This window comes from Pipistrellus kuhlii, unplaced genomic scaffold (genome assembly GCF_014108245.1).
Source record: "Pipistrellus kuhlii isolate mPipKuh1 unplaced genomic scaffold, mPipKuh1.p scaffold_m20_p_17, whole genome shotgun sequence".
NCBI classification, from domain to species: Eukaryota; Metazoa; Chordata; class Mammalia; order Chiroptera; family Vespertilionidae; genus Pipistrellus; species Pipistrellus kuhlii.
In genome coordinates, this window is record NW_023425482.1 from 21346974 (window position 1) to 21357482 (window position 10509).

At 58.0% G+C, this 10509-nt stretch overlaps 1 protein-coding gene across 2 annotated transcripts; it reads right to left on the reverse strand.

The window, feature by feature from the left end:
* Positions 1-317: 317 nt before the first annotated feature.
* On the reverse strand, positions 318-10164 carry CA7 (carbonic anhydrase 7). Of its 2 annotated transcripts, XM_036440232.2 has the most exons (7): positions 10008-10164; positions 7059-7256; positions 3483-3601; positions 2566-2661; positions 2396-2458; positions 1426-1581; positions 318-934 (listed from the first exon to the last, which is right to left on the reverse strand). In XM_036440232.2, exons 1-7 carry the CDS (start codon positions 10045-10047, stop codon positions 812-814), a joined length of 795 nt encoding a protein of 264 aa, XP_036296125.1. In that variant the 5' UTR covers positions 10048-10164; the 3' UTR covers positions 318-811. The 2 variants fall into 2 exon arrangements, with proteins under 2 accessions (XP_036296125.1, XP_045438772.1); XM_045582816.1 differs by lacking the exons at positions 1426-1581; positions 10008-10164 and adding an exon at positions 9492-9561.
* Between the last annotated feature and the right edge of the window lie 345 nt (positions 10165-10509).

A 10509-nucleotide genomic window follows, 5' to 3' on the forward strand; every position in this document is an offset into this window, starting at 1 on the left:
CTGCCCCCCATTGGCCCTGCCTGCCCTCTCTATAACCCTGACTTGCTAAGTACCCATGTCCCTCCCAACATCCCGTGCTTGGCTCACCACGGTCATGTCCCCAATGCTTAGAACAGAGCTTGACATAGCACAGGCACTCAAGGGGAATTTGCTGCATGGATGAATGCATTTATTAACCATTGCGTGGATGGATTGTCATGTAGGCGGCTTTGGTGGCGGGGGACGAGGGGAGATACTACATAAGCTGTAGCCAGAGCCTGCCCATGGCAGCAGGTGGCTGGAGGGAGAAGGCCGTGTCACCTCCAGCAGGCTGGGTGCTTTTTTTTTTTTCTTTTTTTTTTAATGGCCTGGCAGTGAGGTGCGCGCATGGCGGAGGCCTGCAGAAGAGGTAATGCCGAGAGGGTGTGCCCATCTCTAATTATTATTGCTTGAGCCTTTCTGGCAATGTCAGCTGCCTGCCCCGGAGAGCTCGGTCTCGTCCGTCACAGTGTGAGCTCAGGGTGGGGCCGCTGCCACTGGCAGTGGGAAGACGACGAGAGGAGGTTCCCAGGGACCTTTGGATCTCGGGGAGCAGAGGCAGCCCCAGGCTTGGAACGTGCTCAGCTCTTGTCCTTCCTGTCCCCAGGGCAACTGTCTCCTGACGTGGGGGTCCCGTCGAGAAGCCTGGAGGGTGGCCAAGGAGCAAGCCAGCTGAAGAGGGGGGGGTGTCTACAGCCCCCCCAGGCAGGGAGCCTTAGATGGTTTGGTGTCTGCTGACATGGAAGCCCTTGGGAAGATGGTGTCCTGGTGGCCAGCCGGGCAGCCGGGCAGCTCAGAACCGGAAGGAGGCCTTGACCAAACGGCCCATCAGTGGCTGTGGCGGCCGGAAGTTGTTCACCATGTGGATCCTCTCATCGTCCACCGAGGTGAAATGCAGGCCCCGGAACTTCTCCATCTTGAGAAGGCAGAAGAGAAACCCAGGGCGGGATGGGAGATCCCCTCTGATCCCAGACACATCACCTTGGCCTACCTGGCCCAGCCAGCTCTGCCTCTCCGCCCTCCCCTTCCCCTTAGGGCTTATCCCCAGTTCTCCCCCCTCATTCATTCTTGGGGACCCCAATATCATTTATTCACGCCAGGGCCTCTGACCCTGCTTCATCTGCTTCCAGTTCCAACCCCATGTAGTTAACAATGATCAGCAAACGCCACATTGAAGATCCTAACACAGTAGGCATGACCCCCAGGATCCAGGGATCTCCTCTCCCAGCCTGTGTCTCTGTCCTAATGACCCGTCCACCAAGCTAACTCCCATCTAAGAATCTAAACGTTTATTAGCAAAAGATGAGGGTCTCCATGGTGGGCCCACGGGCTGTGGGCTGCTGGCTGGGAGAGCCACACCGCTGGGGTGGACCCCGAAGGCCGCCTCCCTCCACCCGGAGGACTGACCTGCCTCTCAGAGATGCTGATGGGCTGTCGGAGCACAATCCAGGTGACGCTCTCACTCAGAGGGGGTGTGGTCAAGGAGCCCGGGTAGGTCCAGAAGTGCCGGCTGGCAGGCAGGAGGCAGCTGGGCTGGAAGCAGGTGAACTGGGCCTTGGTGCCCTGCACGGGTGGGGAACCCAAAAGTCAGCATAGATCTCCCACTAGGACCAGACCCGCAGCCCCCCTACCTGTTTCTGTCAGGGGGAATCTAGGCTTCTCCTTGGCTCAGGGATGCAAATAGTGGGCACATGCCAATAGTGGGCAGATCCCAGATGCCATCTCCCACCCAGGGCCAGGACCTGTCCACCCATTGGCTCGTATGTAAAAAAGCTGCAGGAGCTCTTTGGCCACATGTTTTGTCCCTTGCCTTTTATTTTTTTTTAAATTTCTTTATTGATTAAGGTATCACATATTTGTTTTAACCCCCCCATTCCAATCCCCCACCACTCCCACTCATGCCCCCGCCCCCCTATTGTCCTCGGCCACTGGTTAGGCTCATATGTGTGTGCACATAAGACTTTTGGTTGATCTCTCCCTTTTATCCCCACCCTCCCTCTGAGGTCCAACAGTCTGACCCATGGCTCCTTATCTCTGGGTCTGTTCTTGTTCATCAGTCTATGTTTTCCACCATTTCCCCTATGTCCCCTGCCTTTAGCGGCCCTGAGTGGCGCTGCCTTCGGGACAACCATGAACAGATGTGACAAGTATCTTATCAATCCTTTACCCCCAAGATGGCACGCTGGGGGCTCCATGGGGCCCCTGACCCTGGTAAAGAGGAGTCAGGAGCTGACCTGCGTCCTTCATCTCACCGAGGGCTTGCTACCAGAATGGAAGAGTGTATGGGTCTGCTCCGTGATGCAGCCTCTTCCCTTCTCTCTCCCCCCTGCCCCCCGGCCGGCTGCTCTGGGTCAGAGGCACGGACCCCTTATCTCACCTTAAACCGAACCATGTAGAGTGCGTCTGTCAGACGGTTCATATAGGGGTGCTCAGCCCCGATCTGTCAGGGAGAGGGTAGTGTGAGCCCGGTACCACTGGGTTCTGGAAATAGGGGCAGTCCCAGGCCTTTCATGTCCCCCACCCCGGTCCTGGGCAAACCCCCCTCACCTCCAAGAAGACACCGACCACCGCCAGGCCGTCGGGGGCTGAGGCCGCCTCCCCAAAGGTGCTGTACTTCTTGGCATTCCAATGAACCAGGTGCAGCTAGAGGGTCAGCAACAGGCGGGCCGGTGCTCAGCACCCCACGGGCCCCGGGGGCTCAGAGCAAGGCTTCGCTCACTCCCGTCAGACTCCTGGCCCCTCTGGAGGCAGGACAGGCTGCCCAACTGCCCCCGGGCCTAGCTAGCATCCTATGTGGGCCTGGGGAGCCCCCAAAGGGCAAAACCAAGCCTCCACCTTGCTCTGGGCCCACCCCTTTCCTGAGCCCCAGGGAACCTGGCTCCGGCCCTGCCCCCCATGAGCTATCTATAAAACAGATAATGACCATCCAGTGGCTATAAAACAGATAATGGCCATCTAGGGACACTCCCTGGGGAAGAGGCACTTGCACGGAGTCCAAAGAATAATTAGGGGTGATCGGCGGAACCTGGGGGGAAAGGTATTCCAGGAAGAATCCCTGGGGGTGTGCGCAGGAAAGAGCCCGGTGTGGGCTGGGGCCTCATTCCCCCCCGCAGGGCAGCGTGGGGACAGCTGGGGGGCGGGGGGAAGAGGAGGCTCTGCAAGGCCAAGTGCAGGCAGGGCCTTGAATGCTAACCGCAGTCCTTGAAGGCTTAGTAGCAGGGGTGTGGTGGGACTGGATTTGCCCCTGAGAAAATTCCTTCCGGACACACACACCAGGGCAGCCGTGGGAGAGTTCGGCTAGAAGACCCTGGGCCTGGGGGTGTAGATGGAGGACGTTCCTCCCCAAGACACGGGGTGCTCCTCCCCAGTCTCTCCAGAACTCCAGACCAGGCCCCTGCCAACCCTCTGGCTGTCCAGGCCCCCACTCCTTCCCCAAGGGGACTCCCACTGAGGAGGGTCCTTACCTCGCAGGGGAACGACTTGCCGTCCACCATGTGCTCCGAGCCCACGTTGTGCATCTTGCCCCAGTGGAAATGGAACTGCCTGAGCCGGTAGGGCCCATCCAGGGGGCCCCCAGTCACCACTGAGGGGAGAAGTGGGGCGTGTGGCAATCCACGCGAGAGAGGCCACAACAACCGGCAGGCGCCAGAGCCAGCCAGGATCCGGGGAGTACCCAAGGGGGAGATACATTTTTCATTTGGAAAACTGGTGGGGCTGATTGGTCTTGGGTCAGTCTCTACTCTGTTCCCTGGGCCCTTAGCTGGGCCAGGGCAGAAGTCCTGGCGGCCTGCAGGTGGCAGAGAGTGTGGCACTGACAGAATACATCTCTCCGTTATCCCTGTCCTGCCCAAGTTTGCATGGAAGCTGGAACCTTTCGTCTAACAACCCCCCCCCCCCCCCCAATGATCACTAACAATATGCCCCCATGTCTGAAGTGCTGAACAAAAGTTGGGTCAGAAGGAATGTTTTGCTTAGTCCTCATAGTAGTTCCTGAGGGCCAGAACCTATTACCTCTGTCTTGTAAAGGTGGGAACCAAGGCACAAAGCATTTGCCCAGGGTCACACAGCAAGGCACTGAGCTAGGAGATGAGCCTGCATATCCTTTGTAAGTCCAGAGCCCACGCCCCTAATCACCAGGCCATGCTGCCTCCTTGGGACCTACTGTTATCCAGAGGCCAGCTCCTGAGGGTCCCCAGGCTGGTGGCTGGGCCCAGGTACCCCCTTGGGCTCCTTGGCGGGTCCCATCTGTGCTGGTTTATGACTTCCCCACCCTGATGTCTGGTGAGCTGGGGCCACGCCTAAGGCCTCCTGAGACTTCTTGAATTTCTAGCTGAAAGGGATCTGGCAGTGGAGGGAGCTGCTGCCAGGCCTGAATGTGAGCCCCTGGATCAGGTGACTGCCCTGGGCTCCGAGTTCCATCAGACCTCTCAGGACGGTGACCAGGCCAGGGCCTTGCCCTCTGAGGGCCCCTTGAGGCGGAGGAGGAGGGGGAGGAGGAGGAAGAGGAGGGAGAGGGGAAGGAACAGGAGGAGAGAGGACAATCCTTGCTGTCTGTCCTGCCTTATCTGAGAAGCAGGGCCTTTAGGCTGAGCTCTCTGACATGGCCTTCGGGGACCCCCTCCTCTGAGCATGCCATACCTGGGACCCAAGTGTGGTCTCTCAGAGAATGAACTCCTTCCCTAACCCCTTGAACTTGGCTCCTTTGGCCTCCTCTGACCATAAAACACACTGCCATTCACTCTGCGCTTACTGCATTCTGAACTCCATAGGGGTCAACCCCCCCACAGAGACCTTGAGGGGGACACATGGTTGTCCCCATTGGACAAATGTGAGACGAAGGCTCAGAGAAGTGGGTATTCTGTCCAGGGTCACACAGCTATGGTGTGGCACAGCTCCAATCATCTCTCCCCCAAACCTACCTTCTTTCCACGGGCTCCCTGCCCTCTCAGGCCTGGGTATTCTGGTAGGGGAGGGAACCCCAGCGGACTTGAAAGCAAGTCCCCGTGTCAGTGGTTCAGGGGCATGCCCCTTGGGCCTTCTACCCTCACCCCATACAGAGGCCTTCATTGAGCTACTGATGTCTGAATTGAACCCTCAGTGCCCTCCGTTTAGGAGGTGCAGCCATATGAAAACTGCTCCTTCATAAGCCTAATCTAGGGTTGGTTATCAAGAGTCTCATGTCCCTCTCCAAAGCTCTGGGTGAGAGGCTTTTCTTACAGTTTTGTACCAGGAAATGCTATGTCTCTTTTCTAAGGATCTGCTTCCTTCTGTTGCAAGAACTATAACTGATCCTCTTTTCCTTTTTGCCTAGCCTACCAGGCAACTCAGAGCTAAGCAACTAACATCAGTCCCATCTGATTTCCCTCCTCTTCGATTTGAAAAAAAAAAAAAATTATTTGGGAGAATAGGGGAGAGAGAGAGAGAGAGAGAGAGAGAGAGAGAGAGAGAGAGAGAGAAACATCAATGATGAGAGAGAATGATGGATTGGCTGCCTCCTGCATGCTCCCCACTGGGGATCGAGCCAGCAGCCTGGGCATGTGCCCTGACCAGGAATCAAATGTGACCTCCTGACTGGATACTCAACCACTGAGCCAGGCCAGCCGGGCTGACCTTTGATTTTTTTTTATTTGAAACTTAAGTTCCCTTGAGTGCTTTTATTATGTGCATGGGAGGGGGGAGGGGGAGGTTAAGCAGAGTTCCTGTCACTTTCTTACACAAGAAACTCCAGCAAGTCTCCTCCTTGCCCCACTCCACCCCTCCTAAGTCTGATCATAAGGACACAACTCCTTCACGGAGGAGCGCTTCTGAGGCCCTCTGCCTAGGAATTTATCATGAAAGAGTCTGGACTTTACTCCCAGGGCAAAGAGACCTTGGAGAGAGCGCCACGGATTCCCGCTGGCCTCACTCTGGCCCAGGAGAGCTGGGACCTTGAGGCGGAATGTGGGCTGGGAAGAAGACCTTTGGAGTTGGACAGGCTGGTTTGGGCCTTCCCCAGCTCACTGAGTCTCTACCTGCCTATCTTTTCTTTAAAAAAAAAAAAAAAAATCCTCACTTGAAGATACATTTTTATTGATTTTTAAAGAAAGAGAAGAAGTGGTGGTGGTGGTAGTGGGGGAATCCATGTGAGAGAGAAACATTGATCAGCTGTCTGTTGTACCTGCCTGTCTACGCTGGGTTTCCGACCCACAATCACCAATCAATATTGATTGGTTCTCTGACTGGGAATCAAGCCCACAACCTTTGGGGTACAAGACGATGCTCCAACCGAGCCCCCAAGCCGGGGCACCTGCTTGCCCACCTTAGAGGTAGATTCTTGAGGGGAATCAGAGAGCTGCCTGTGACCTTAGCAAGGGGCCTGGCACCGAACATTTTCGCTGCTTTCTCTCTCTCGCTGCTGGGCTTGGCCAGGTCACCCAAAGAGGAGGGTTCAGCCTTAGGCCGCACAGCCCTGCGGTGACGGGGCAGGGAGTGCAGTGGAAACAAACCTGACCTAAAGCACTAAAGAGAAGGAGGGGAAGCGGCACTTCTTGAGCATCTGAGCATCTGCTGTGTGCCAGCACTACAAACACCGCTTCAGCTTTTTCATTTTTCCTTTCTATGACCCTAAGGAGCAAAATAAGGTCTCGTTGCCGAAATCGGTTTGGCTCAGTGAATAGAGCATCGGCTTGCGGACTCAAGGGTCCCGGGTTCGATTCCGGTCAGGGGCACGTACCTTGGTTTCAGGCACATCCCCAGTAGGGGGTGTGCAAGAGGCAGCTGATTGATGTTTCTCTCATCGATGTTTCTGACTTTCTATCCCTTTCCCTTCTTCTCTGTAAAAAATCAATAGGATATATTTTAAAAAAATAAATAAAAAATAAGGTCTCATTACTCTCATTTGATGCCTAAGGAGACTGAGGCTCAGGCCACGGCTTTACAGCTGGTGAGAGGTGGAGCCTCCCCCTCCAAGACCCCCCACCGCATGCTGCCCCTCCTGTGCCTGCCCCAACAGGGTGAGTTCCCCAGGTTAGGGGTGCCAGAGTCTGTGAGGGTCCACTTACCAGATCGATCATCGCTGTCGTTGAAGTCCACCTGGACGGAGTGGCCATTGTTGGCAATGCTGAGGGATGTGCAGCCCTCGTAGGAAAGCTTCAGTGGCTTCAGGCTGGGCGAATACACAGCTTGTCTGGATATGATATTGATCGGTGATTGGCGGACTCCCTGGGCAATGGGATACAGCTTGTACCACTGTGAGGGGCCTGCGGGTTGGGAGAGGGGACGGACTCAGGCCAGCCCAGGTGTCTCCCTGGTATCCTTCTAGACCTTGGCCCCTGCTTTGGAGCTGTGTGTGGCCTGGAGCTCCAATCCCAGCTCTGCCACTTCCCCTCCATGTCCTTGTCTTTGAAGTGACCTCATGAAAACTCACCACCCAGCCCTAACCGGTTTGGCTCAGTGGATAGAGCGTTGGCCTGGGGACTCGAGGGTCCCAGGTTCAATTCCAGGGCATGTACCTTGGTTGAGGGCACATCCCCAGTGGGGAGTGTCCAGAAGGCAGCTGATTGATGTTTCTCTCTCATCGATGTTTCTAACTCTCTATCCCTCCCCCTTCCTCTCTGTAAAAAAAAAAAATAAATCAATAAATCAATAAAATATTAAAAACAAAACAAAACAAGCAAAAAAGCCCTCACCCCCCAGAGCTGATAGGAGGCCCAGAGAGGTAGTGCATGGAAGAGAGCACAATACAGCCGTAGGCTTGGGGTGGTTCTGGGCAGTGAGTCCTCCCAACATCCAGTTCCTGGTCGGAGGGATCCCTCCCCGCCAGGCATCTGCAGTTCCTGGCCTGACCCCACCAGGTATCTGGCCTTTTCCCGCACCTTGGGCATGTTCGGGTTGTTGTTTGTGATAACAATAACAAAAGCTCCCATCATCCTGGCTTTGACAGTGTGACATGTGTCTGTTCCTAATAGCCACTTTGTGAATAGAAACCAAGGCGGTCCTCATTTCACCAATGAGGGGATTGAAGCCCACCCAGGTATGTGCACACATACACGTGGGCACTGGTATAAGCCTAGCACATGCATGAACTGCCCCTAGCGGTCCTCCCCAGCATGTGCCTACCTATCCATAGAGTTTTCACATATGTACGCATGTGCATAGTGGCCGGAGCTCAATGGGCCCTGAGCAGTGAGGCCCAGCAACACACGTGCGTACAAACACACACACACCTTGCTGACTATACCTGACACATCCATATGAACCCTTACCCAGAGACTGCTTGTTGCAAACCCAGATCAGCACTAAGGGACTACAGCAAAACACATGCTGGTATGCGCACACACACGCACACACACACCCCTGCGTGCACACCCACACACCTGCATGCACACCCACCGGCACCCACCACCTGCCTCCCAGAGGCTCCATCTGCAGCCGAGAGGCTTCTCCCTGAGGAACATCCTGAGATGCGGCCTATTTTTAGAGCTTTGCCGGCTGGTGCTTCTCCCTGTCTTTTGGCTTCTTACGTTTTCCCGAGAAAAATAGCAGCAGGTGCCAACAGAGCTGTGTCCCCAGTGGATGACTCAGATCGGGGTCCAGACTCCCTGGGTTATTTTTGAAGTCTCGTGAGTATGCCGCCCTCTGGCACCTCTGTCCTTTGTCCTTTTCTCCCTCGGGGACCCTCCACTGGAGCGCCCAGGTCTGAGTGGGTGAGGGGCAGCCAGCAATCTGAGGGTGGCTGGCCATGGGGCAGGCCTATAGGATACTGGAAGCTCAGAGCGTGTGGGCAGCGCTAGAGAGAAGGCTGGAGTTAGGGAATTCTGACGCTCACAGAAGCTGGCTTGGAGCAGGTGGTGGAGATGATCTAGTATGGGTTGTCAGCTCGCCCCTTTTCTGCCTCTCTCTCCATCTCTGCCGGTCTCCGTTGCCTTTCTCTGAATGTCTCTTCCTAGCTTTTGCATGCCCACATCTGGAGTTCTCCCTCCAAAAGATGCCCCCGTGTCCTTGGGGTTCCAGAGGGGGCCAGATACCCCACAGCATCTCTCTAACGCCCTCTGGCCCCAGACTGTGTAGTCCAGGACATCCATCCTCAACCCCCATCAACTGAGTCTCCCCACAGAAGGGGTGGGGTTTGGGGGGTGAGGGTAGGGAGTGTTCCTCCCACTTGAATTTGCCCTTCTCCCACCCCCACCTGCCCTGCCTGGGTCTGCCCAGGAGCCTGGATCTTGGGTCCTCAGGATTCACCTCCCGGAAAGGGGGAAACCCTTACCGCCCCCCCACCCCCCCATCTCAGCCCCCAAAGGAACTGACCTGCCGCAGGCCCACACGCAAGTGGTCTGCCTCGGCTCCCTTCCTCTCTGCATCCTACGGAAACTGAGGCAGCACCGAGGAGGATGGCGCGGGCCACGCCTCACGCCGGGACGTGTCCAGACACCCTGCTCCACGGAGACACCCCACACACCTCCGTGGGCACCCCGAGGTCCCATCTCCTCCGGTACCTGCCGACAGGTAAGCGCCGCCGCACATCCTCCGGGGACACTCTCCCCGGGCCATCCGCCCTTGCCCTTGCGGGGCCGGACGCGGGCAGATTCCTGCGCGCTCCATCCCGCATCCATCTCGCACCCACGCACCGCGCTCCGCCCCCGACCGGCCGCCCAGTCCCCGCGGCTCCGGGTCACTTCCAGCCCCGGTGCCCGCGGGGGGAGAGGGCGATCGCGGCCCCGGTCGGAGCGAGCGCCGCGGAGGCGGGGGGCTGCGCGGAGGAGGCGGCACCGCGCGGCCGGGACGCAGCGCGGGCTTTGCGCCGCGGGGCGCAGGGAAGCCCGGGCTCGGGCCGGGCAGGGGGGCCGGGTTCTGGGGGGCTGGAGGGATTTGGGGGGGGATCCCGGTCTGGCCTGAAGGGTGCGGCGGGCTTTGCGGGTCCGGGAAGCCCGGGGAGCCCGGGCCGGGCTTGAGGGTCGGGGGGAGGGGGGGTGAGTCGCCGCGGCGCCGGGCCAGCCAGGGTCTGCGCCTACCGTCCTTGTGGCCGTAGCCCCAGCCGTGGTGGCCGGTCATGCCGCCGCCGCCGCCGCCGCCCCGCAGTCGTGCACCTGCCGCCGGCTGGACTCGGCTCCGCTGGCTCCGGCTGCGGCTCCCCGCCCCGCTCGCTGCCGCGGAGCAGCCTCTTAAAGCGGTGGCGGGCGGAGCGGTTCCCGGGAGACCCGCCCCGCCCCCGCACCCCCACCCCTCCCGCACCCCCACCCCATCCGGGCGAGAGAGGCCGGCCCGCACCGCCCCGTCCACAAACTGGTTGAGCCCCCAGTCGAGATGAGATGCGGGGCTAAGGGGGGACGTAAACCTCTCCAGTCCTGACCTGATGACTCTCCTTCCTCCCCTCCAGCACGTGTGCAAGCTCTGGGACCAGGAACCGCTCGGGTTTCCCACATCCCCTCCCCACCCCTCCCCAGGCTGGTCCCTGGGCAGGGCCCTGCGCCCTGGGCCCTGAGTCCTCTGGGCTTGGTGAGAGATTCCCCTTTA